Below are 27529 nucleotides of genomic sequence, written 5' to 3'. Positions count from 1 at the left end.
CCTCTTTTATAAGGGCACTAATCCCATCCTCAGGACTTAATCACCTGAAGGCCCTACCTCTTAATTCTATCACACTGGGGATTAGGTTCCAACATACGGGGGGCGGGCAACATTCAGACCATAGCACCACTAATACTTGTCCCATCTGTGCATTCACTGCATTAAAAGACTCTCCTGGGCTAGCAAGGCAGATGTTAGGTAGTTAGCAATAACTTCTTACCAGTGTTGATCATGATTTTCTTGCTACTATGTAACCAAAATAAGACCCAGATAGAACTGGAACACTGAGGGCTACAGGAGGCTAACACTGTCTCCCAGACTTTGATTTCTACTTTGTCTCTCCCAGTCAGGGGTCTGCTGCCTGTCTTGTCATGAAGTGTTATTGGCACATGGCCACGCCTACTCTTGTGCCTGTTTGGGCTCTGGGCAGAGCTGAGGAGTTACGACAGAGACCGCTTCCCCACGAAGTCTAACACACTGACTGCTCGGACGTCTACAGACATAGTGTGCTAACTTCTACTCCTGACCGTCACGTTGTTCTCTTTGAGTGACCCGTAAATACTGCCGTAAATGTAAATCTACAAAATGAATTGATAATAAAACACTAGATTTATTTTTCTACTGGGGCTCCTCACAAGATTTTATCTTTAAAAAAAAAACCCATTGCTGAAAGCCACAGCGCTGTGGCAGCCTCTCGGAGAAGTGGCTCGCGGTTGGCAGCAAAGTGGGAATCATTCCGGAGGGAAGCCCTGTGAGAGTGAGCCTGAAAGTGTCCAAAGATGGAAAGTGACTACCAGGTCCATCATATTAGCAGTCACTTTTTAAACTTAAAATAATTCTATTGCTATTTTTTTGGTGACAAAAGACAACAAAAACAGCAGCCTTCAATGAACTATTTAGACATGCTTTAGAAATCCATGGTTATTTTGAAAGGAGTACATTCATTTCTTAACACAGTTGGTAGATTGTTGCTCATAACTGCCACTTGTTAAAATTTTTTATTATGTTTACTTTGTAATTGCCAAGTAATACTAATAATTTGCACATATTCATGGGGTACATAGTGATGTTTCCATACGTACAATGCATACTGATCAGATCAGGGTAGTTAGCATATCCAACATCTCAAACGTTTATCATTTCTTTGTGTTGGGAACTCTCAATACCCAACTTGCAGCTATTTGAAACTATGTACTATATCATCGCTTGCTGTGGCCACCTACATGCTGTGAACACAAGAAGTTCTTATCTGGCTGTGATTTTGAGTTCTTTAACCAATCACCGCTCCCCTCTCCTTCCCAGCCTCTGTTCACCTTTTACCCCTGTGAGATCAACTTTTTTTAAGGTTCCACATGTGAGTGAGAACCTGCAACGTTTAACTTTCTGTTAAACATGTTTAAAGTCTCAATTTTTACACTTTCTAGAAGAAAACTAGAGACATTTCAGTGTGCACAGTCTTACTCCCCTTCTTGGGCTGATGAGCATCCTGAGCCCTTCCTGGCCCCCGGGCAGAGACTGACAGCGACCCACCTGCAAAGGTCCCCGTGCCCCGTGGCACCAGGAGATGTTCACCCATTCCCTTTTTTCTTTGAAGGATATTCCCCGAGTCCCTGCGGTGGCTGATGGCTACCCAGCAGTTTGAGTCTGCAAAGAGGCTGATCCTGCACTTCACACAGAAGAACTGCATGAGCCCCGAGAGCGACATCAAGGGCGTGATGCCAGGTGAGTACTCCGAGGGCAGCCAGAGCATGAGCCCATCCAGGTCCCAGCAGGATCCACAGAGCAGGTCCCTGACACCTGCGCTAGTTTCGTTGCAGCGAACCACTGTGTTAGCTCATGGCCCCATTGTCCTGTGACCACTCTTTCTGCACAGGGCAGCATGACAGCTAGAGTGTTGGAGTGGGAGTCAGTTGAGATTCTCTCCACTTTGTAGGTGTTGACTGCTTTCACGATCAAGTCCAGCCCACTGCGGCGCCCCCCACCGCCCATCCAAATGCAGAAGCCAGGCATGAGCCTAACCCACACCCGCTCTTCAAGGGACCATTGGCTGTCTGGCACAGCGCCCTCGCCTGCCAGGTTTAAATGCTGCCAGAGCCGTGACTCAGGGTGCGGGTGGCCTTCGTGACCTCTCTTTTCCCAAGAGTGACCTTCAGAGAGCTGCTGTTGTCTATTTCGGCCATGATGTATTTGTTGGGTAACGAGGCCAGGAGAAGGGAAGTTTCTTGAGCCGTGCTGCGCAGGGCTTGCAAGCTGGGTGCCAGAAGCATCGCTAGGAGGTCGTTGAAATCCAAATTCCTGGGCCCCTCCCTGCACCCAGAGATTCTGACCTGGTAGATTTGGGGTAAACTCTGAGAACTTCCATTTTTAATGAGCACTAGAAGAGATTCTAGTGAAAGTTGCATACAAATCTTCTTTTGAAAATCATTGGCAGACTCACTCCAAGCCCTGAGCCACTGCCCTAACCTGAAGACCAGAAATAAATTGTTGTGATCAATTCTCGGGGAACAAACACACTCACTTTCCTCCATGATGGGAAACTCTTGTGATCCCCGATTCATTCGCTCAACCAACAGCTATCGACTCAGGGCGTGCTGTGTGCCAGGTGCTGTTCTAGAGCAGAGGGCAGGCCGTGCTCCCTCAGAGCGTGCAGGCAGGCGGGGCACCGCAGGCGGGGCGCGGCGACGCGTGCACGGCTCAGGAGGGGTGAGACGGTCGGGCTGAGGGGTGGAGGGTGGTGGGCAGTGGCCACAGTCAGAGTGGCCAGGGGAGCCTGGCTCTGAGGACAGGAGAGCAGGGCTGAGCAAGGTGGGAGATGTGCCCTGCAGGTCTCCACTCGCGCTGGGAAGGGCCGTGTGGGAAACCGGATCAGGGAAGCCCATGGTGCCTAGATGGCTTCTCATTAGACTGCAGATGCGGGAGATCGGGGTCCCCATGTCGGCAAAAGCTCCCCAGTGCTGCTGTCATTCAGCCTGGCTGTCAGCCCTACCTCGACCTGTGCCTGCCACCCAAGAGTCAGGACGGCAGGGCACGGTCTGCCACGGGGGACCTGCAGCTCTTGCTCCATTGGAACAGAGGGGGACCCACGCCAGGTCTGGGGCACCTGAAGAGCACCGAGGGCAGTGCTTGCAGAGGGGTGTCCCTGGGCTCTGTGCTCAGGGCAGTGATGACAAACAGGATGACACTCACGTGTTTATGTGTCAGGCACTTCTCTGAGCCATCTGCCAGTATTGACCATGTTTGATATTTAATCCACGTGCTTTACACATATTAACACATTTCCTCAGGACAGTCCTATGAGAAAGGTGCTATGGCTGTCCCCATCTGCAGACAAGGAAACTGAGGCACAGAGGGTCTGAGTAGCTTGCCTTAGAGGCCACACAGCTACTAAGCAGCTGAGCTGGGACCTGAACCCACGAAGTCCAGCAAAAGTGGCTTCGCTGCTGCTCTGAGAGACGAGAGCGAGCTTGGAGGGGTCACAACTGATGCTGTATGGGGAGGAGTGAGTATCAAGTCAAGGCTTCTCCTTGGGGGCCATGTTTGCTCCTTTCGGACATCCAGACAGCGTCCACACCCCCTAGGCCGCCTTCATCGGCAGTTAACGCTCTTCAGTCTTACAGTACAATTTGTTTGTGGCATTTCCCTAATTAAGTCATCACACTCTGCTGCTTTCACATTAAAATATTGTCTGGGAAAAGCTTGTTTTCTCCATCTAATTACACTGATTCATTTCCCTCCTATTTTTGGAAAGAGGTATTAAATCTTTTTTTAAATTTATTTCTTTGCTCATGAGTTTTGCTAGTCTGTATTTCTATTCCGACATCCCAGGCAGGAGCTGGGTGAGAGGTCATTGGTACGTGTGACTCAGCAGAGGAAAGAGGCGTCACCTCCACCCGGAGCCCTGGGGAGGGCACACCCTCTCATCTGCCTCTGGCTCTCTGCCACCTCCCACCTGCCAGAGGCGTTGATGGCAGCATCAGGGCAAACTGCCACTCACTTGGGGGCAGACAGCAGGTCTGTTTCACCTGGCTACATCGCCACTCCAGCTTCCTTCACCCAGACTGGCTTTTCTGCTTGGACTCTTCCTCCCAAGGCCACATCAGGCTGCCTGGGCCGTGGCCACGCGGCCTCTCTGCTCACTCTCTGGCCTGCAAACTGATCTGCCTGCCCTGCTCCGTCCTCCCTACAGTCCCTTCTCTGCATCCGGATCAGATGTGATCTGATCACATCTCCACCTGCTTAAAAATCCTTCAGTGTCCTCCCAGGGCCTTTAGGATGGACCCCCAGAACCCCTAGGCAGCCTCGGACGCCATGTCTGATCTCTGCCTCTCCAGACGCCCCGGCTTTCCTGTGGCTCCCAGGACGGCCGTCCTCCTCCTTCTGCAGGGCCTGTCCCCTCAGCTCCCACTCTTGCCGCGGCCAGCTCCTCAGAGACCAGGCCAGCCCTCCAAGCACACACTGTCACAGCTGCAGCACTTCCCTTGCCTCCGCCACCCGGCTGCAACAAGTGAGAGTGCACTCCTTATCAGTGCCTGTCAGCCCGCAGAGTTACAAGGCCGGCAAGGCAGAGCCTCTGTCTGTAGAGCCAGACACTGCTGTACTCCAGAGAGACCTACAGGGCTCATAGCAAACCTTCCAGAATGTTGATGGAAAAAATGAATCTAGGGCTCCTGTAGGCAGGAAGGGTTAGGGTTGCTAGTTGCATTGCCTCTGGGTGGATGAGTGTCTCAGGCCTGGCTGTAAGTATGGGGGGGCAGGTACTCATGGCCCTGTCAAGGCATCCTAACCTTGGGTTTAGAGCTGGAGGACAGCATGATGTTCTCAAATTTTTTGTTTCCTTTCCTCTTTTAAAGCCATCCTTGCTTGATCTTGGGGCATGTCTGCTGTTCTCGGCAGCATGTGCAGCTAAATTACTTTAGGTATTTGAATGTGTTCCTGAGAGTCATTCTCACACTGTGAGTCCTGCAACCTTAGCATCACATGACATGTCCAAGTACTAACAGCTCTCCTGCCCATGTTGTAAGTCCTGAGATTTTAAACCTTGATAGCCACAGTGAGAGTCTTGTTGGTTCCAAAGGTGGCCGTGTAGATGGCAGCCCACTGTAAAAAGAAAGCCCTGAACGAGAGCCACACTCAGCCCCTTGCTGTTAGTAATACAGGTTGAGGGCTGAGGGCTGAGCGCAGTGGCTCACGCCTGTAATCCTAGCACTCTGGGAGGCCAAGGCGGGCGGATTGCTCAAGGTCAGGAGTTCGAAACCAGCCTAAGCAAGAGCGAGACCCAGTCTTTACTAAAAAATAGAAAGAAATTAATTGGCCAACTAATATATATAGAAAAAAAAAATTAGCCGGGCATGGTGGCGCATGCCTGTAGTCCCAGCTATTCGGGAGGCTGAGGCAGGAAGATTGCTTGAGCCCAGGAGTTTGAGGTTGCTGTGAGCTAGGCTGACGCCATGGCACTCACTCTAGCCTGGGCAACAAAGTGAGACTCTGTCTCAAAAAAAAAAAAAAAAATACAGGTTGAGGATCCCCTTATCCAAAATCCTTAGGACCAGGAGTGTTGAGGACTTCAGATTTGGGGGATTTTGGAATATTTGCCTTACACTTATCACTTGAGCATGCCAAATCTGAAATCTAAAATGCTCGAAAATCCAAAATTTTTTGAGTACCAACATGATGCTCAAAGGGAATGCTGGTCGGAGCATTTGGATTTGGGGATTTGGGATGCGCAACCTATGGTAAGACAAGCAACGAGTCATCAGGCAGCGACTCTGCCGGGCCTGAGGAGAAAGCACTTTACATGCGTTTAATCCACATCAGAGTCCTGTGAGGAAGAGCTCCGTTCTCCCTCCTGTAAGCGAGGAAGAGAGCCCACACAGACCGAGTGTTAGGGAACAGCGAGTCCCCGTGTCCCTTCCATGGGACAGGAGCTCTCAGTGTCAAGCTAGCCCAGGGGAGGGAGAGCAGAACTGCTCCCCTCTTTCTTTCCCAGGGGATGAGCCACATGCGGGAACAGGTGTCCTCTGTCCCCAGCCAGCCTGCTGCAGCCTTGCCAAGACGCAAGGTGAGTCTGCAAGATTCAGGCCCCCACCTCATGCTGCGTGGGGTTCCCCCAGCCCTCCGCAGTAATAGAGCTTGGGTTTTGCACCCACCTGCCTAAGTCTGTCTTGTCAATCTGTTCAGAACCTGAGGTGACAAGAGAGCCCATGTATCCGGCCACTTCAACGTCCCCAGCATTAGGTACCTTCCCCAAAGTCACGCCACTCGCTAAACGGTGAAACCAAGATTTGAGCACAGGTGGGCGGCCGAGCACGCTTGCCCATGACTACCCTGCATGCAGCTGCCATGCTCACAGCTGCAGCTCGTCAGGTGGAGCTTGTGCCTCCAGGGACAGTGACAGAAATTGGCAGTGCCCAGTTGGTCAAAAATGTGGCTAGCTTCTGAAGACTGGGTGTCTGAGGTGACTTTATGGTAAGATCTCTATGGATACTCGCGTCACTTAGTCTCTAGTTTGCTTTCGAAGCACACTTACTCGTGACCAACCTACCCCTTCTAACTCGCCTAGGGGCGACGCTGCCAGGGACGCACACCGCTAGGCCTCAGAGCTACTCCCTTGCAGCCTGCGGCGGCTGTGGCAGGGACAGCAGCCTTCCCCGCCCTTCGTCCTCCTCTTTCTCTTTCTGTCCTCCTCCTCTTTTTGTCTTTCCTTGGTTTTCATCTCTGTGACTGCTGTTTTCCCAGCTTCACCCTAACACGCTAGCATCGTTCACGGGGCAACAGCAAAGCCAGTTTATCGCACGCCCACTCGCGCAGACTCAGATTCCCCTCTGAGTGTCTCCTCTGCCCCTCCCAAGCCTGGTCCTGGGTGATCTGCCTTCTCCACCGCTGTCCTCCTGCACCCAGACCTGTGGGTACGGAGTGGCCATGCCCTCTTGCCAGGGCCAGCTTTCCCTTCCCCAGTTGGTGAGAAGCCAGCAGGTGCTAAGTCACCGGACATAGGGCTGGAGGGACATGTGCTCCCTGCTGCCCCAAGCGCTTTCAGATGCCTGGCTGTGTTCTTTCATTGGTCCTCACAGCAGGGCTGTCCCGCCTGCCAGAAGGGAACCTGGGCTCAGAGCAAGTGCACGGCTTTCCCGAGGGCCAAGGGAGAAGTGCGGTAGCTGGGTTCCACCTGGGCTGGCCAGGCCCCCCACAGCACCCAGACCTCGACCCGACCACACAGGGATCCGTGCAAATGCTAAGGAGTAGGGGTCCAGGGCGGAGTCGGGCATACCTGGCTCATCAACATTAAGTAGGCTTTATTTGTTTTCTGGTTGGAAATTTTTCTAATGGCTCTAAGTCAAGAGGGCTGAAGAATCTGGGAAGGGATGTGGGAGACGGATGTGCTCAGCGGTGGTGTCTTGGGACCCAGGTCTGGTCAGCCCACCAGGCTCCCTGTTGCTGCTTTCATTTCTCTGTAAGGGGAGTTTAGAAAACTCCAGTTACCTAGGGGGTCTCAAGATCATCTAATGTTTCTTGCAACGCAGAGCTTGTTGTAGGAGGCAACTGTATGTATCCAGGAGCAGACTTGGTGCCGCGGGAGTTTGTGTTGTTGTCCTGGGCTGGTGACGTGAGTAACAGAGTCCCTGAGAATATATCAATAGCCCTGGAAAGGTTAATTTAATTCCATTTAGAATAATGCAGTTACCTCTGTAGATTGCAGTCAATTCTTTAGACTGGGCTCTAGGGTTTAATGTTATTTTAAAAACTCAAGTCATCATGCAATTGTTATAGCTTCTTTAACATCACATTTCACGTGCAATGATGTATTAGAAGTTAAATTTGAGCCATATTTTTTAAAAAGATAACATAAAACTTACATAAATAGGCTAATGGACATTTAAATTTTCTTCTTGCAAAACTTCTATGGTGAGAAAGGGTAGCTATTATAGTGGCTTTCTGATTAGTTTTATGACAGGGAAAATACTCAGATCATTGTATCCAGGATTTTCTGTTAACCATAATATTCCAAGGTCATTAAGAATATTTAGTCTTTTTAACCATAGAGAAGGCATGTGTATAAGTCAAACCAGCCTACTTTTGCTAAAGGGGATCTGAGGCCACGAGACCTCAGAGGCCCCCGAAGGGTCCGTGTGCCAGCAGCCAGATGCCAGCATGCCGGCTTGGACCGGCATGACCGGTCCAAGACTGACCTCAGTCTTGCACCTAACATGGGAAGGAAGAAAAGCTCTGGAAACTCAGGAGGCATGGTATCACTCAGACAAAGGAAAGGTTTTCCTTCTCCCTTTTATGGCCTGGCTGGTGATACTGAGTCCAAACAAAATTTGTTTAAATAAAAATTCCTAAACCCCTATTGTTAACCAATGTATTTTTCCTGCGAACCATAAGGAATGAGGTTTGTGCAGCCCTGCCCTTGGATGGCAGGAAGGAGGTGGGGGAGGGGAATTGTGCAGTGCTGGGCCCCGCCACCGGGCAGGAGCCCACCTGGGCCTCTCCTTGTTTTGATCTTCCCTGTGAAATTCTCAAATCAAGACCAACACTTCTGTAAATTCCCTGGCCTAGTTACTGTGACACCAGAGCACTGCTGGACTCCGCTCAGAGTGGCTTTCAGAGCTAGTTTGAGCCTTATAAGAAACTTGGTCTCCTGACTTCATAGTTGGTCGCATCCCTTGGAGCCAAAACATTGTCTGTCTGGTTCTGCTCCCAGATACTCTTGACTGTTAACTAAAACATGTGTGTATACATACACACATGAATGTGTGTATATGTATGTATATACATGTGCGTATTCCTTTATTTATTGTCTGTCAAAGACTCACATGCTCTCAGGGCAGTTCCAACAGAAGTGGCTACAGGCTGGGCAAGCCCTGCCCCGCAGGGTTAAGGAACACATCAGAGACCAGCTCTCCCAGACAGCGCAGACTCCGTGAGGAAAAGGCTTGTTTAGACTTGCCCAGAGCCTAATTAGTACCTCATGAACCTGGAATACCGTCATTTAGCTCTGCACTCAGACAAAAGTGAAATGAGTCTACACCATTTGTTTATTTGTGTGTACCCTGCCTGCTTCCAAAAACGGGGTTTACAATGGAAACTCGGTTCCCTCTCGGGGTCAAAGAGAAACCTGAACTGCAGGCCAGGCTCTGGTGAGCACATTTTTGTCCTGGAAACCCAGACCCTGTCCCCCAGCATAAAGGAAAACTTTCTCCCCTTTCCATGGTGCCTGAATTGGAGAACCAGGCCTGTGGCTGCGGCCACTACCCCGGATCCTCCGTGAGTGGCCCGCCCAGGGCTCATGGATCTGTTTCTCTGCAGAGCTGGAGAAGGAGCTGTCCCGGAGGCCCAAGAAGGTCTGCATCGTGAAGGTGGTGGGGACACGAAACCTTTGGAAGAACATCGTGGTCCTGTGTGTGAACTCGTGAGTAGGGGGACACGTGCTGGCTAGGGTGCAGGGTGGAGAGGGCAGGCAGCAGGAAGGCCACAGGGCCCCACTCCCCCACAGCTGGACTTGGATCACAGCCTGGGCAGGGCCCCGGGAGCGTGATAGGCCCTGTCGGAGCTTCCTAACAGTGGCTCTGTGGGTGCACGTGGGCTTAGAGATATCGACCCCCTCCAGGAAGCTCAGCAACTGGCAGCCCTGGTCAGTCACCCCAGCCCAGGCCAGCTGCTGACCACCTTGCCTATGAGCTGCACAGTGCAGGAACTGCCCAGGTGCAAGGGCAGGAAGAAGGCAGTAGGCCAAGCTGGGTAGCCCAGAGACCTCCCTGGAAAGAAACCCTCTCTGCATTTCAGGAGAGCGTCTCTCAGTGGTGTCGTTTACCCCAGCCTGTGACACCCATGCGCAGGGCCTCCTCACCACACGCCTCTTACTTAGCCAGCAAGAGCCAAGATACACATGCAAGTGCCATCTCAGGTGCACAGTGGGAGGAGCCTCCAAGGTTGGAATTTGTAGGCCCCACCTCGGGAGAGGGGATTTGAGACCCACAGGCCTCAGCCGGCCCCTCAACCCAGGCTGCAGAGGAGCTGTGCCCTCTGCCTGCAGGTAGCCGTGCCCCCTAGACCCGCAGCGCAGCCTGGCCAAAGGCCTGACCCTAGGACAGTCTTGGGTTGTGGTGGGTCAGGCTGCAGTGGCTCTGCCTGAACCCGGGTCTGAGCCTCATGTCCTCCGAGAAGCCCTGCCCCGCTGCTGGTCACAGCCAGGCCACCTGCAGGGCTGTCACTCAGGCAGCTTCTCGGCAGCCCCCATCAGGGCTCAGTGTGTATCTAGAAGGCGGTTCCAGTTTCACAGCTCAACAACCCCGCCCTTCCTTGATTGTGCAAGGTGGACCAGGGTCAGGGGTCATCTAGGTGGGGGAGGGAAGGGATTTTTCCCTCATTTGGGGTTAGAGGTCACGGGAGTATTGCACGTATTTGTGAAAGGTCTCAGGGATGCTGCCAGGTAAAGAGAGAGGCTTGGGCTCGGGACCTGCCCCTACGGCCGTGTCTGTCAATGCGGCCCCATTTAATCAGCTCTTCATATCGGGGTTCCAGACTGGATTTCATCTGGGAGGGGTACAAAGGGTTCACTGCCAGTGCGACAGAGGGCCTGGCCCTAATGCACGCCCTCCTCCTACAGATGGGGAGACCCGGCTCCCAGAGCCCCAGCCCTGCCTCTCTGCCCAGCGGGTGTGGCACGGCACCCCCGGCTGGGCTGCTGGCTCGACTAGGAGTTGAACGGCCGCTCCAGACACACAAATCTGACGTAGCCGAGATGGCGAGTTTCCATTTTGACGATCCCTGTTGAGGGGAGAGGGAATCAGTCCCTCTGGTTTTGTTATTATCACATTACCTGTTGCGGTCAGGGTGCTTCATTTCTACCAGAACAGAAAGGCAGACACGGACCTGCAGTCCTGGCAGGCCGGGAGGAAGAGGGGCTCCTCTGGACGCTAGCAGGCTCCCCAGCGGCGCCCCTCGCGGTGCGAGCAATGGCGGGGCGCGCTGTGCTGAGGGTCCCCAGGGCACAGGCGTGCTTCTGGTGGGGCCTTCCCCTAGAGGGCGGGTCTGCTGCCTTGATCTGGCTGTGTCCCCAAGGCTGGATGAAAAGCACCTAGATTTCCCTGAAGCACCGAAGGGCCCTGAGAGGGAAATTCTTAGCTCTGGGATGTGCGCCAGCCGGGGGAGCACACGCGGCCACGCCCACGGCGGCGGCGGCACACGCGGCCACGCCCACGGCGGCGGCGGCACACGCGGCCACGCCCACGGCGGCGGCACACGCGGCCACGCCCACGGCGGCGGCACACGCGGCCACGCCCACTGCGGCGGCACACGCGGCCACGCCCACTGCGGCGGCGGCACACGCGGCCACGCCCACGGCGGCGGCACACGCGGCCACGCCCACGGCGGCGGCACACGCGGCCCTGCAGACGGGGACGGACGCAGCCTCCCTGCGCGTGCTCGGCCACATTCTCAGTCCTGTTTCCCAGAGTGGAGTGTGTCTCCCAGCAGGTTTATATGCTCCCGTGGGGCAGGAAGGAGGCTCGGCCCGGGGCAGTGGGAGGACGCAGGGAGAAGTTAAGAATGGAAACAAAGTTTCCTGAGGAGCAAGTGGCCTGACCCCTGCCTGGCGTTCGCGGGCCGCGTGGAGCGTGGCGGGTGTGGGTGGAGCCAGGTTCTCTGGAGGGAGCGCCAGCCTTGCCGCGGCCTGCGGCTCTGCGCCTGTCTGCCCGCCTGTCTGCCCGCCTGTGACGCGGCTGTGACGGCAGCTGTCACGGCACTGCCGCGGGGTCAAGTGAGCACATGGAGAGCGCTTTGTCTTTCTGTTGAGGTTCCATGACAGATCGAATTTGAACAGAAGACCTCAGCACCCTCGTGCCCACCCTTTCTGCTCACGCGGCGGCAGAAGAGCATGAGCCCGCGTGGACCCCCAGGAGGGGCACGCGCCTGACGTCTCTCTGACGCCTTCTCTTGGGCATTTCACCCTGGAGGAGGTCCCTGTATGGCAAAGGCATGCATTTCTGTGGCATGTTGCTGCTTCTCTGTCCCCTGGTCACCCGACATAGCCTCCAGGAGATGGGGCGGCCCTCGCGTTGGCGCGGCCTACCCACTGCCCTCTCTGCGTGTCTCCACAGGCTGACGGGGTTCGGCATCCACCACTGCTTCGCCAGGAGCATGATGGGCCACGAGGTGAAGGTGCCGCTCCTGGAGAACTTCTACGCCGACTACTACACCATGGCCAGCATCGCGCTGGCGTCCTGCCTGGCCATGTGCGTGGTGGTCAGGTTCCTGGGGCGCAGAGGAGGGCTGCTGCTCTTCATGATCCTCACCGCCCTGGCCTCGCTCCTGCAGCTCGGGCTCCTCAACCGTGAGTGGCCGGGGTGCCGGGGAAGGGAGCTGGCGAACCCACGGGGTGTTTGAGAGGGCTGTGAGACAGCTTGCAGAAAGTGCCTTGAGAAGGACCAGGCTTGAAGGCCAGCGGCTGTGCAGCCTGCCGCTTGTCCCCTGCCCCGCTGCACCTGCCTCCCCGGAGTCCTGGTGGGCCTGACTTTGCTGATGGGCGGCCGTTTCTATGGGTGTCTTCGGTGACAAGGCAGAACAAAGGATTGTTCCTTCCATGTGACATTAAGAGGGAAATAAATCTGTTTTGACACCCTCACCTTGGGTCACTGCTTTTCAGCAGATGACCCCAAGTTCATCAGCCTCTCTTTGGACCAAAGAATTTCCCAGTAAAGATTAAATTTTACCTAAGGCAAAACTAGAGAGTCCGTCTAGCCCCCCACATGCTCCATGGAGCTGCTCACCAACAGACTCCGCCTGTGTGGAAAGACACCGTGCACCTGCAGGCTGGCCCAGGGCGCAACATGAACGAGCAGGGCCCCGAGCCACTGTCCCTGCCCAGGCAGGGCCCCAGGACGATGTGGGGAAAGCGAAGCCACCAGGCACTCCCCTCCTTTACAGGGAACATGAACCCCAGCTGCCGGCATCAGCCTGATGAGTGTCCTGTTGCACCCCTGATCAGAGCAGCCTTTTTGTGCAGACTGGATTATAGAAAAGCTAGTTTCAAACTGAGGAACAATTTTTCAGCTTGGACAAAGTTCTTATGCATTCCACACCTTGCCGGGAGACTTTCAGCTCTAACTAATAACAGAAGTGGTGTCTATCTCCCTCTATCCCCGTTGGGGGGCGCTGCCCAACTGCCCTTGCAGGGTGCCTGAGCCCTGGGGTCACCAGTGCCCGCTTAGGCCCTGAGCAAGATCACCACAGAACCTGGGCACATGGCACATAGCTGCGAGGAGCAGAGACGCCACCTAGTGGGCCCACCCTGCCGCGCTCCCTGAGCACAGACCAGCAGTGACCCTCGAATAGCTTTATGTGCAAGGAAATCTGCACCCTTTGGATCTGCTGGGGTCTCTGTTGGGAAGGGTTCCATCTTCTCCCCAAGCTCTGAGGCCAGAAGGGTTTTAGGCCTCCCTTCCTAACAAAAGGATCTTTGTTTAGTCCAGTGTGAATTCCATTGCCCAGGCGGCTGGCGCCAACCCAGACACGGAAGGGAGTTTGCTTAGAAGCGAGTCACATGGGAACAGCCTGTAATGTCTCCATACCTAACGTGCTCTCTCCCCTTTCCGCCTTCTCTCCCCATGCCGTGCAACGCTCCCGGGCGCAGTTATCGGGAAGTACAGCCAGCACCCAGACTCAGGTGGGTCCCGCGCGGCCTGCGCCTGCCGAGTGCTGCATCCCCGGGGGCGTTTTCACAGAGACTCACAGACTGTGGTTTCCTCTCCTCTCTTTTTCCTCCCCTCCTTGCCCTCCCAGAATTGCATCTGAAGTTGGCCGTAGGTTGGACACTATAAGGATACGTTTGTATTCCCTGACTCCCTCTTCCCCTAGAAAGAGCGCTGGTGCTTCCCGTCTGCGCAGCCTGGCTCGCATGCCTTCGCCCCTTTCCCTGGCACCAGTGTGAGCGCAGGCCCTGACCCAGTGCCGACACGGTTTGTCTCACCGGTGGACGGTGCCTGGGCATGATCAGAAAGCCGGGGCATGCTGGGCCGGGCTGTCTGGCTGCCAGGGAAGCCACTGTCCCACTGTGACTCTCGCCAGCTTGCTGCTCTCCGGCCACGGGGACAGCAGAGTCGCTGCCCTGCACCTCGATACCTCCGTGCTGCTGTGACACCTGCCTGGCCTGCCCCAAGCCTGTGCCCCCTTGGCCCTGGGGGGAGCTGAGCTGCGCCCCAGCTGAATGGCCTGACGGCATGCCTTTGCACTGCGCCAGACGCCGCCTTCTCGCGAGGTCGGACCCTGGTGCCACTTACAAGGTGCTAGATGGTGGAGCACTTTCCCTCCAGGCCCATAAACTCTTCTGTTTGGGCTTTTGAGATTTTGTTCCTTAAATCAACACAGACTCAAATACCGTGTCCCACATTCTGGACCGATCAAAGCTGAGGCTGACACAGCCAGGGCTCTCTGGAGCAGACACAGAGGCCAGGCAGAGGGGACGTGCTGTGGCCCCGGGGGACGCCAGCCTGGCTTCCCACCAGGCATGGCTGCAGCTGAGGAGTTCTGACAGAGGCTGCTGTGAGCTCGGGCATGCGTGACACACGAGAGCCTGGCAGGAGCCCAGCAAAGCCTTGTGCCGGGGCCTGTGGGCTCCCAGGCCTGCAGGTGCTGCCAGTCCCCCAGGGGAACTGCACACCCAGATGCGCTGCAAACCAGGCAGGGGGAAGAGGGAGCCCTGGGCTCCATGTAGCCCCAGGGCCCCCTCCCGCCCGGCCTGGCTTCCTCTCTCTTCGTCTGCTCACCCTCACTGCCCCCTTCTTCTGATTTTCCCTCAGGGATGAGTGACAGTGTCAAGGACAAGTTCTCCATCGCGTTTTCCATCGTGGGCATGTTCGCCTCCCACGCGGTGGGGAGCCTCAGCGTGTTCTTCTGCGCAGAGATCACCCCCACGGTGATAAGGTGAGTGATGGGGCCGCCCAAGGGGTGTTTCTTCTCGGACTTGGAGACGAGTCCCTGGCTGCAGCTCTGCCCCGCCCTGGCTCCCGGACCAGGTGCACGGCGCGCTGGGCACGGCGCATTCATGACCCACAGCCAAGATGGCTTCGCCCTGACCCCAAGGCACCCGAGAGTTGGGTGAGAACTTGGCCCTGGGGTCCCTCCTGTCCCAGCAGTAGCAGGAGGAACGGGGAGCAGGGAGCTTTTCAGAGTCCAAGAAATTCGGCAACAACTGGAAAGTGGGAGGATTAAGCAGGTCACCAAGGCCCCATTTCAGCCAAAATCCGTGTTGCCAGCTCTTCTACGAGACTTCATAATACAGCTGTTTCAAAATCAAAAAGTAAGTAGTAAGAGCCTTATATTTTACTGGCCTGAGAAGTTGATGTCACTAATCCAAAGGCGGCCTCACAGAGAGAAAGCCGAGCCAGCTAGATCACAGATGTGTTTAAGGAATATTTACTGGGAGCGCACCATGTGCTGGGCGCTAGGCCAGGCCGGTGAGATAGCACAGCCCTCATCGCACTCATGGTGATTTCACACTTCCCGGGAGGCTGTGACTGACCGGTGCTGAGCAGCTTTTGTTTCAGTTTGTAACTCGAGGCTTATTCCTGCCCACTGCTGTCGCTGGGTAGTGGTTCACGGATGCTACACACCATTTACTATGATTATGATTATAGTGTAATAAAGGACATGCCTCCATGTGAGAGTGTCACTCGACTGCAGGCAGGTCATTTTCCTAATATTGTTTGTGACATTTTGAAGAACTTGTCTTGATTTGTATATGACACTGAACTTTTTATAGGAATATCATTAGCATCCCCGAGGGGGATGTGCAGGGGCTAATATTGTAGCCCCTGCAGTGCCGGGAGGATTGTGGGGGCAGGCCGGCAGGTCACGGGCTTCCATCCTTTCCATGTTTCCAGTACTCAAGCTGACGGTAGCGTCTTCACACATCGTCACTTTGATTCATTCTACTGCATTTTTATAATACAAGCCAAGCCTGGCAGCTACTGGGTTCCCATAAGAAAATGCCAAGGTATTGTGTGTTTAAGAACAAAAAAGCAATTAAGTGCCAAGTAATTCATCCTGTTTCTACCCTCTGCGTAAGCCACAGTGAAGAAATGAGTCTGGAGCTTATTTTGTCTCCTTGCAGTTGAAAGATAGCTCAGGCAGACAGCAACTCGCTCTCTCTCTTTCCTTCATACAGTTAAATTTCCTTTCTTTATATGAGAATACAGCAAAAACTATTCTTTTCAATAGAGTAGAAGTCGCAGTCAGACCTCCTGCGTTTCCCACTGGCGTCTCCACGGCCCTTGCATGATTATGTATATTTCAGGGCAGGGGACATCCTTGACTCTGGCACTCTGGCAGTAGTAGGCCTTGTTATTAATTTTTCATTGTTAGATTTTGCTTAGCAAGCTAGACTGAAGGAAATGTGTTATCCTTTTCCTCTTTGATGCAAACCTGGAAAGATTTGGGGATAGAAATTCAAAAAATACGTTCTCAGATTCAGCTTGCCAAGATGACAAACTGGAAAAAATATTTGACCCTTGGTGATGTTTTTGTATCTACAGAGAATGAAAGGAAACTGAGTCCAAAGGGGCCCCCAGCCAGGCTGGAAGAAGCTCTGGTGTCCTAATGAATCACTCTTCCTGCCGTGAGCCCTTCTCACCCGTACCAGGAGGCCATGGCTCTTTCTTGCAAATACACTCAGGGACAGTTCCCATGGAGTCCCTGGTGGAAATGGGCATTCCTACCATCTCCCCAAGCTAAGCCAGCATGGGGGGCGTGGGGCTGTGAGCTTCATCTTGCTTAATACAAAACTAGCCTTTTTCTGTATGTAATGCTGTATTGTATTAAAAACAATTCTTCTGAATAAGAACAGTAGCAAAGGTTAAGATGCCAAGATTGACTGGCAACAAACAAGAACTTTTCTACACAAAAGCTTGCAGAAATCCATTGTCCCTGAGATGGTCGAGATGAAGCAAACTAAACTAAACACTGTCTTGTGAGATTCTGCCCAGGCTTCATGGTGCAAAGAGCCTCTGCCTCCCACCCAGGCACAGTCCAGGTGGCATCTTCATTAGCCAATGCATAGCTGCTTCTTAGATCCACTGCTAACACTTCAGGAGTTGGGTGGCTTTGCCTGTGTCTGACAGCACCCATCTCTGCCCTTGATGTGGGCAGAAGTGTCCTGGTGTCCTGGGTGGATCTAGAAGAAGCTGATGCCTTTTCTGCAGCAGATCACGTATTCTGCCCACTCCTCATCTGGAAACTGCAGGTGGGAGCCCCTGAGGCCTGCACTGGCTTCCTGTCCCCTCTGCAAGGGGTCAGGTGAGGGAGGAAGCAGGTGCTGGAGCTGGTGTCACTGTCTAACGTAATGCCTCCCAGGAGCCCCAGAGCACTGGGACTCAGCCGCAGTCCCCGTGCCCTGCCGTCCCCTGCCGTCGGCCCAGCCCTTTCCGGTCCCAGTCAGACTGGCCTCCCTGACCCGGCTTCTGAGTGTGTCCTCTGCTCTAATGTTGCCTCAAGAGTAAGCGCCCTAAGGGCCAAGATAAATTGTGTTTAATGTGTCATTTCCAGCCTGTTTAACTTCTTTTAAAGTTGTGTATCTTTAAAAAAAAATCTAACATTTGATAACAGTGAGAGACCAGACGAGAAGCCAGTATGTATTCCACACGGCTGAACCTGCGCCCCCGCTGTGCTGGTGAACCATGCGGGCTGAGGGACAGCCCAGGCAGACAAGTGGCCAAGAGCCTGGGGCGTGGGGCCTTGGCCAGCAGAGGGAGGAGGAGCAGGAGCAGCCCGTGACCCCTGGCTGCCTCCCTGCGTGACCTAGGGCAGGTCATTCGGCAGCTTTAGTTTCCTTGCCTTAAAATAGACCAGTGACACCTGGCTTGTTCCGTGGTGGTGAACAGAGACAGAGGGAGAAGGACAATGGATATTATCGTTCCTACCTGGATATTTTCGGCAGTCACATTTATTTCTGTAAAAAATTGGTACAAATATTTGTTCATCTTTGACTTCACGGACATGTAGTAAGGACAAATTAAGTAATATAAAAAAAGAAATGAAAAGTGAGAAGTTTGTTTCCTGTGTTTAATGCAAGATGGTGACGTTCACACGTTTAACAATAATGTGAAGGTTCTGGAATTCTTAATTCAAGCTTGCTACTTCTGATAGTCTGCCTGTACCTCAGTCTTCCCATCCTTATTCAGATCTTATTACTAGTAAAATACAGATACCCAGTAGGTATTAAAATTTCTGTGCTCCTAAAGCACGTGAAAGCAGAACTTCCGACCCTCCTTTATCTGTGAACAGAGGGTCCCCCGACTCCCCAACATGGGCATTGCTGCCCTCTCGTGGCAATCTAAAGAAAACCAGAAAATGCACAAAGTCTGTATGTGGGGGTAAAGAAATGAACTACATAAAGCTATATCCCATGTTATATATGCATGTGTACATATGTAGCATATTATACACAGATATATGTAGGCATTTTTCTAATGAGTTATAAATTATATGTATTTCATTTCATCTGGCATGATGAACACGATAGATTAATACGACATACTTCCCCTGGCACCACAGGAGTAATTTTGCCCCTCAGCAGTGGCTCCACGCACGCCCTCCGGAGGTCTGCATCTGCCGTCCTGTACAGCAGCCCCCACGTGAGCGAGTGAGTCCCTCTCGCTGCTTGTCACTGCCATCCACACTCGATGCTGGGGAGGTCAGGGGAAACCAGGGAGGTTTGGGGGAAATGATGTCTCACTGGTATGGAAGGCCCCAGCCAAACGCGTTCATTATTCCTGGCATCTGATCCACGCTCGCAACAGCCTGTGGCTTCCCAAAGGGGCCAAGTATATCAGAAAGACCAAATGGCTATTTTAGGTGTTCACATTATTAATCTTACAGGTGGATCCAATGTCACTGCCCTGTGTAGTGGTCATCTATATTTAACCTGTCCTGCTTGCTGGGGCGAGCTGACCTTCCTACCTAGGAAGCCAGCGTGAGCCACAAGCATGCAATGTTCATTAAGCACAGGTAACGTGTGCCTGTTGACACTCTGGAAAATAATTCTTGCCCTTGAAGGGCTCATAGACTAGTAAGGACGACAGCTATGAGAAAAAATACTGACAGAAAGATGCAGAGTGTCTTGAAAGGTGGACGGGGACTCTGCCTGGGAAGGGGCAGTTTTCTGGGGACGGCTGCAGAATCATCTCTCTTCCTCACCTGTCCACCCTGAGGGCCCAGCAGCACGAGGCTGAGATTGTCCCTGCCTCCCTTGGTCAAGGACTTTCTGATACAAAGTGCCATGACTGCCACAGCCTTGTGGGGAGGTGGCTGGATATTTTCCTCCATGGCTAGGGGATCCTGTCACTCACGGGGTGTATTGATTGTTTGTTGCTCCATAACGAGTCACCCTGGAACATAGTGGCTTAAAGCAGCACACATTCATCGTCTCTTAGCTTCTGTGGGTTGGAGTCTGGGCACAGCTCACCAGGTCCCCTGCTCAGGGTCTCATAGGCTGCCGTCCACTGGGACAGGACCTGCCACCAAGCTCAGACAGTGATTGGCAGGACCCAGTTCCTCGCAGGCTGTTGGACTGAGGGTCTCAGTTCCTTGTTGGCCATTGCTGGGGCTACCTCTGTTCCCTGCCACATGGACCTCAACATAGCAGCTTGCTTCATCAAAGCCAGCACTAGTCTGCTAGAAGTCATATCTTCTGTAACCTGATCATGGAAGGGACATCTTGTTGCCATGGCTGTATTTTACTGGTAAGAAGGAAGTTACTTGTACCCTGTACCCTGAGGTCCAGCCCACACTCAAAGCACAAGGGTGTGAGCACTGGGAGGTGGGCATCACTCGGCCATCCTAGAAATCTGTCTACGACGCCAAGTTCGCGTGCAGGTGGTCGCAGGCAGCGGCTGTGCGGGTGCTGGGGAGAGCAGCCTGAGTAGAATTTGGTCCTGGCCTTGAAAACCACACAGACATGCGACACGAGAGTATCTCTGGGCTATCCCAAAGAGTCCTGGGGATATGGTGGGAGCACCTAGGAGGGAGGAAGGGAGGGCTCTGCTGGCTGGGATGTGTGGCTTGCCCAGCCTGGACTCTGAACCCTGGCTCAGACTGAGGACTCACAGGGAGTGCCCCAGAGCCACACACCGCGGCCCTGGAGGACTTAGTGTGCACTGAAAGGGAGCAAGGCTGGATTTTAAAGGACCTAGAGAGAGAGAGGGTGCGGAAGCAATGTCTGCAGGGCTCAGCAGGTCGCAGGGGGTTGGCCGGGGAGGCAAAAGGAGGGCTGCAGTGGCTGCAGCGCCCTCTGCCAACCTTTGGGCCTCCGTGTCATGCTGAAGGCGCTGGGCCCACGGGAGAGGCTCAACCTCCTCACCTCCCAGTTCTTGAGCTTCTTCAGCTCAGGTCCCTCCCACAACTGACAGTCCCCCCCCCCCAGACCCTGCACTCAGATATGGCCTGCTGTCTGCCCACCCCCAGCACTCACTGCACATCATCACCCCCAGAATCCATCCATAGATCCTCCTGCCCCCATGTTATTAATAGCTACGTTAGCACTTTGACCTCCACAGCACTTGGAGGTCAGAGCTCTTGTCATCCCCATCTTACAGGTGCATACTAAGGCTTCAGGAGGTGAAGCTGGTCAGTGGTGGAGCCACGTTTCCAGCTGGCTTCAGAACCTGTGCTCCTGGCCATTGCGTGCCACCCACCCCTGCGTAGCAGAAGTCTGTCTGCAGCTCGCTCTGGGCTGGTCCCGCACATCTGGGTTTGCTAGAGGCTGGGAGGCCCACAGCAAACCACCGTCTTAACAGTCGTCTCATCAAAGAAACATCCATCAAGCCCCTGTGCCAGGGATCATGCCTGGCATGGGGACCCCAAGATGAGCATATATCTCCTCCAGAAACGTGTGAGCCAGCTCCCCAGCCATACAGCCTGGCAGGAGTGCAGCTGAGCCCGAGTGAGCGATGGCACGGCTGAGGGACCCCAGGCTAGGAGTAGTGGGAAGGAAAGATGAGGTCTCAGGCCCTGTAGGCCATGGAAGGGCTCTAGGCAAGCAAGTGGCACGGTTAGTTCTGTGTCCTAGGAAACTACTTTGGCAGTAGTGGGCAAAGTCTAAGGAGTGGGACATGCACCCATTAGGAGGGGAGAACTAAGGCAGCTGGCAGGAAGGGGCCTGCGGAGGGAGGTGTCCAGCCACTCCGGCGCTGACGGTGTCCCGCAGGGCCATGTGCCTGCCGGGGCTGCCCTGCGCCCACCCAGCCCTGGGCCTGAAGGCAGGGAGCCCTCCCCTCCTGGGCCTGTGCAACCGCCATGGCTGCACACAGTCCATAGCGATGGGGGCCGTTTCTAAGGGGAGGGAGAAGTGTGTTCTATTTTTTTGTTACGAAACATGACCAAGCAGGGATGGGAGACCACCTCCCATCCCCTCCACACACCATTATCATTCTTACCTTCCATTCTGTGAGAAAAACGTTTCTGAATCTGTAATTCTTCCTGTGGTTCCCATAGACCGGGGTGTCCAGTTTAAGATAGCCTCCTGGGGGCCCCAGGATGCCTGTCCGTCCTCCCTTCCCAGGTTACCCCTGCCTGGGGCCCCCTCCATTCAAGACCCCCCAACCCAGGACTGGTCTGAGAGTGTCTATGGGGGCAGGGCAGCAGCTCTTGAGGGCAGGGACTCTCACCCTCACTGTTGACAGTAAGCCGTGAGAAGACACAAAGGGGACAGACTGCTCAGTCCCACGGTGGGAAGGGCAGAGCAGAAACCCTGGAGTGGCCACAGGTGGCAGTGGAAGGGGAGCCACAGCCAGTCCCCGGGTCTTGGGAAGAAAAGGCAGGGCCTGGGTGGCTGCCCAGCCTGGAAGCTGTGCAGATCTGTGCCAGCAGAAAGCCCAGCCCCCTTCCCACGGTGGGAAGTTTTAGGGTTTTCTATAACTGATTTGTTGAGACATAATTTACATACCCCACAGAATTCATCCATTTTAAGTAAACAAATCAATGACTTTTAGCAAATGTATAAAGCTATTCAACCACAGTCATAGGACATTTCCATCACCCCAAAAACTCCCTCATCCCCCTTTGCAGTGGGTCTCTTGTCCCTGCTCCCAGCCCCAAGAAACTGCAAATCTGCCTCCTGTCTCTGTAGATTTGCCTTTTTGACGTTTCGTATAAATGGAAACAATACAATCACTTAGCGTCAGGGTTTGAAATCCATCTGTGTTGGAGCCTGTCTGAACTCTATCTTTTTATAGATGAGTAATATTCCATTACATATGATACACATTTGTATTGTTTCCAAGTCATAATGAGGCAACAAACATTTGCTTGTAAGGTCTTGTATGGACGTGTTTTTCACTTGTTTCATAGGAGTAGAATTGCTGGGTTGAACAAAATTTTATGTTTAATTTTTTAAGACACTGCTAACCAGTTTTTCAAAGTGGCTGACTGTTTTATACTCCTGCTATGATTTTCTGTCTCTTTGAGTCGTCATCCCAGCAGGTATGAAGTGCTGTTTCACTGCGGCTTTGATGTCATGTCTCCGATGACTGAGCATGTTGCACATCTTCTCTCATCTTGTTGGACATTTATAGTTTGTGTAGTTTCTTTAGAGAACTGTTTGTCACATATTTTGCCCATTTTTAAATTGGGTTATCTGTCTTCTTTTTGAATTATAAGATTCTTTTATACATTCTGGATCTAAGCACTTTATCAAATATATGCTTTGCAAAAATTTTCTCCTAGTCTGTGGCTTTTCTTTTTCTTTTTTTAAGTACGTATCTTTAAGGGTAGAAGTTTTTAATTCCAATGAAGTCCAACTTATCAGATTTTTCTTCTACGGATCCTGCTTTTGATGTCATATGTAAAAAATCTTTAACCCGAGGTCACAGATTTCTCTAATGTTTTCTTCCAGTTGTGTTATAGTTTTAGCTCTTACATTTAGGTTCTATGATCTATGTTGAGTTTATTTTTATACATGATGTGAAGAGTCCAATCTCATTCTTTCACAAGTGAATATCCTATATATCCAGGACCACTTGTTAAAAAGACTATACCTTTCCCCGTCATTGAATTTTCCTTTGTCAAAAATCAGTTGACCATAAACGTGAAGGTTTGTTTCTAAACTCTCTGTTCTGTTCCACTGATCTGTTGATACACCAGTACCACATTGGCTTTAAGTAAGCTTTGGCTGTACAGTAAGTTTTGAGACTGGAAAGACAGCCTTCCAGTTTTGTTTTCTCAAAATTGTTTTTGGCTATTCTGGGTCCTTTGCATTTCCATGTAAATTTTAGGATCAGCTTATCACTTCCTCAAAAAAAAAAAAAAAGAAAAAGAAAATGAGCTCGGATTCTAATAGAGATTGTATTGAATCTATAGATCAGTCTGGGAAGAACTGCCAGCTTCACAACATTGAGTCTTCCAATTTCTGAACATGGAACATCTTCCATTTAGTTTTATCTTTGTAAATTTCTCTCAGCAATATTTTGTAGTTTTTCATTATATAACTCTTGCATCTCTTGTTATTTATTTCTAAGCATTTTATTCTTTTGATGTTACTGTGGTGGAATTTTCTTAATTTCATTCTTGAGTTGTTGCTAGCATGCAGACATACGTTGACTTTTGTATGTTGATCTTGTATCTTTCGACTTTGTAGGACAGTCTTGGTGAGTTAGAGGCCACCTACGGTGCCAGCCGAGAGAACCGTAGACTAGTAGTAGTTACATGCCTGCCTCCTGCCTGCTGCAGGGACCTGCCTTCAGCACCTCTCTGCCTCAGCAGGTCCAAGGACAAAGGTCTCCTCACTTAAGGGTGGTACCTAACTCGAGCCAGCTCCATTAGAAGATGCTTCCTTACACCAACTGAAGTTCACATCCCTGTTCACTCTGCTGGCTGCTCGGGGCTCCACCCCCCTTCCTCTAGACAAGACCACTTCCACCTGCCCCCTTCAGTGAGGCCCCAGAACTGGGGACAAGGCAGCCCTCTCTGGCCTGGCCTGTAACCCAAGCACACAGTCCCACTGCAGCCTGGCACAGCACTGCTTTCTGTGTGGCCACAGAACACCTTAGCCCCAGGAGTGTGTTTTTAGGTCAAAGTAGAGCGGTCAGTGCTGTAAGGGATTTCTAAAGTGTTGCACATCTGCTAAGCCCTGTGGGCCCTTGGAAGGCACCCTCACAGGGCAGAGGAATGGAGACAAACGGCTGTGCTCTGGGCTTGGTGCTCCCTGAGCTCGGTACCACAATGGGTTCCTCTCGGTCAGTGCACAGCCTCATTTTGGGGACCCTTCTGGCACAAGCCCCAGAGGTGGTCTCCACTGGTGGCATGCAGAACAATTTTAGGAAATAAATGAGACATCAACTCAGTGAGAAAATTATTGTGCTTTAGCAAATATATTCCAATCTCTCCAGTTATGACAAGGAGAAAGTCTCTGTTAGTGCTGATGTGTCTTAAATACCCTTGGGGGGAGGGGACCTGCGGCCCCCCAGGTGAAATGTGGCCTTCTAGGTCTTTAAGTGCAGCCTTTCAACAGCAAATTTTGCAGAACAAATCCTTTTATTAAAAGGAGGGTAGCAGGGAAAGATGAAGCTTTTCTTCCCTCCTTTGGTGCTCAGTTTGAGACATCTGAGATGGGGCGTGCGCTGGGGCCCGGGATGGGGGGGGGGCTTTCCCAGTCTCACGTGAACTTCCCCAGCCCTCCAGGGTGGGGCTCTGCATGCCAGAGTGGACCCAAAAAGCGTGACCCTGTGCGCTGTGCTTCCTCCTGCAGGTGCGGCGGCCTGGGGCTGGTGCTGGCCAGCGCAGGCTTCGGCATGCTGACGGCGCCCATCATCGAGCTGCACAACCAGAAAGGCTACTTCCTGCACCACATCATCTTTGCCTGCTGCACGCTCATCTGCATCATCTGCATCCTCCTGCTGCCTGAGAGCAGGGACCAGAACCTGCCCGAGAACATCTCCAACGGGGAGCACTACACGCGGCAGCCGCTGCTGCCTCACAAGAAGGGCGAACAGCCGCTGCTGCTCACCAATGCCGAGCTCAAGGACTACTCCGGCCTCCACGACGCGGCCATGGCGGGCGACGGGCTGCCCGAGGGCGCCACGGCCAACGGCATGAAGGCCATGTAGCTGGTGACACCATCCTGCAGGAGCCCCCAGGGCTCGACGGTTTGGGGCAGTTTGGGCACAGGTTTACAGACCAGGGACCGAACGGTGGCCGGGTGGGAAAGTCCAGCTCTGCAGCCACCGCCAGCCAATCGCGACTTTCAACTGGTGTGGGGAAATTCTGTCTTTCTAAAAGTCCAAGAAAGCATGGGTTTGAGGAGACAAACTCTTTGGAAATAATCCTTCAATGACTTTCTTTTCTGCCATTAAATATTTGTATTTATTTTGGTCATTTTTACGAGAAGCACTTTATTCTCTTTCCCTCTCGCTGATCAGAGTGGAACCACCTCCTTCGGAAACAAGAGGCAGTCACTCCAGGGGACATGCTGGAAGTGGCCGTCGCAGTGGCCGGTCTCCTCCCTTGAGGTGGGACGCTACTCCTTGCCCGCCACCCGGGAGCCAGACGTCACCTCGCCGCCTGGAGCCCGCCCAGGCTGCCCGCCTGCGCAGAGACAGGGCGCTATCAAGGAGCGTCTCTGGAACCCCATTTTAGACAGAGCAGAATGTAAATGAACTAGGTTTTTCGAGAGTCTGTGTACGGTTTTTTAAAGTCTTTCTTTCTTTCTGTTTATACAGTAAGAGCTTCTGGTCTGTGTTGAGGGAAAGCCGCTCACAGATATCATTAAAACCAGCTTAGTTTTTCCTCTGGATCATCCTTTTGTACCTTGATGCTGGAAACTCTTGGGGAAAAGCTGAAACATCTCACCAGAATCTTAAATGATCAGTGGTGACATCGCCACAGCTTGCTGACACCAGGTTTGCTTCGTTAAATACACAACTAGCACATGTGCTGAGGTCTGAGACGTGTTCATTCTTATTAATACTCTTTCCCACATTTGGCTCCAGCAGAAAAGTCCCCTCTTTCACAGTCTGCTTTTTTGCCAGCACTACTTGAAAATGTGGCTACTTTCCGAACAACAACAGGAAAATAACTCACAGCGGTGACTGAGGCCAGTCCACAGGAGGGAGGGCTGCTCTCCCAAACACGGCCCGTCACCCACATTTTGAGCACACACCACGGAGATCACCAGCTTGGACGGCTGTCGCTCTTACCACTGACGTCACCGACGTCACGCCAGGGGGCACCTGCGGGCGCTGGTCCCCCACGCCTTCCTCAGTCTGCTCCTTGCTTCCTGTCACTCGCTCAGCACAGAGCTGGGGCTTGGGGCAAGGAGTGGACATTGCTCACAGGTGAGTCCACATGACCTCCAGCCTCCTGAAAGCATCACGGCAAACCAAGAGAAAGCAATAACTCACCAAAGTTCAACGCCTCCCTTGGCCCACTCTCCAAGCGTTTTCATGGTGTTCCTCATTTTGCCCCAGACAGCAAAGGTTTCCTCTTGCTATTTTCAGAGGAAACTTGTAGGACACTCAGGGCCACCAAGAAACAAGCCTCGCTGGTGCGGCAGGCACCACTCTGCAGCAGTCAGGCAGCAGCTTTCCTGGACAACCTGGCCTCTTACGAGAACTGTCCACCTCGCCTTCCGAAGAGCATCTTTGCTGTGGGTTGTATCCTTCCAGGAAACCGCTGTCTCAGGCTTGGGCGAGGCAATTAGGCGAGAGTTGCTAGAATTCATAAGGGCCAGGAAAGGGGCTGACCGTCTCCCCTTGCAGCGCCCCACCTGCCTCTCCTCCACATCTGGTCCGCACGCCAGTGGGAGCCCACTGACGCCTAAAGGCACTGTAAGGGCAAGCGCACCCACAGCCAAGTGTGTCTCCAGCAGCTGAACCACGCTGTCTTGTCCACCAACACCTGGGATATCGGAGCCCTGCGCAAAGCCCAGTGCCCGCGAAGGAGGCTCTCTGGCCGGCCTCTCCCCAGCTCCACCTGATCCAACTCCAGCTCATCCTCACCTTCCCTGGTCTCTTAAGTCAATTTTGTTCCATGTTTCAATGCTAGTTTGCATTCACCTTTGCAAGGCCTTTCTTTAGATCCATGCAGCCTTCTTGTGCCAAACTTGTGAGATACTTTTTACCTTTTTTAGAGTACTTGCTACAAAGCCACTTGGCAGCAAACCCATTAAGTACAAGATAGGACAAATCCAGCGGCCAGGCCAGTAGGCATTTTGAGAAGGTGGGAAGGAGCGAGCGAGGCCCCTGAGCCTGCACCTGGACAGGTGCATGTCTGCACCCATCCCCCTAGCATGAGGCTACCCTGCAACCCACCTACTGTACTGCAGGACTTGTTAAGTAATGCAAGTTGTGAGCAGTCTCATACTGGTCGTGTAGACCTTTACAAAGAAATGTATCGACACTGTAGAGTGCTGCCAGAAATCCTAGGAAGGTGCAGGCAAGGCACAACACTCAAACTTCTGGTCCAGTCTCTGATCTCCACCTCAAACGACAACAATAAAAACACTGCTTATCCCATCCGCAATCAGGACTAACCTCAATGACTAGAA

General features: G+C 52.9%; 1 protein-coding gene across 3 annotated transcripts in view; it reads left to right on the top strand.

Moving 5' to 3' along the window:
• SLC22A23 (solute carrier family 22 member 23) overlaps positions 1-25359 on the top strand; it is a 163814-nt gene extending 138455 nt beyond the window's left edge. The window contains exons 5-11 of one of the 3 annotated variants that reach the window (XM_076010437.1): positions 1595-1722; positions 9307-9409; positions 12099-12331; positions 13631-13663; positions 13780-13803; positions 14796-14919; positions 24734-25359. In XM_076010437.1, the coding sequence (XP_075866552.1) occupies positions 1595-1722; positions 9307-9409; positions 12099-12331; positions 13631-13663; positions 13780-13803; positions 14796-14919; positions 24734-25091 (1003 nt within the window). In that variant the 3' untranslated portion in view covers positions 25092-25359. Of the gene's footprint in view, positions 1-1594; positions 1723-9306; positions 9410-12098; positions 12332-13630; positions 13664-13779; positions 13804-14795; positions 14920-16529; positions 24679-24733 lie in introns of those variants that run through there. The other 2 variants (XM_076010438.1, XM_012768404.2) reach the window with 2 other exon arrangements.
• The last annotated feature ends 2170 nt before the right edge of the window (positions 25360-27529 follow it).

This window comes from Microcebus murinus, chromosome 15 (genome assembly GCF_040939455.1).
Source record: "Microcebus murinus isolate Inina chromosome 15, M.murinus_Inina_mat1.0, whole genome shotgun sequence".
NCBI lineage: Eukaryota > Metazoa > Chordata > Mammalia > Primates > Cheirogaleidae > Microcebus > Microcebus murinus.
This window is presented reverse-complemented; position numbering and strand designations above follow the sequence as displayed.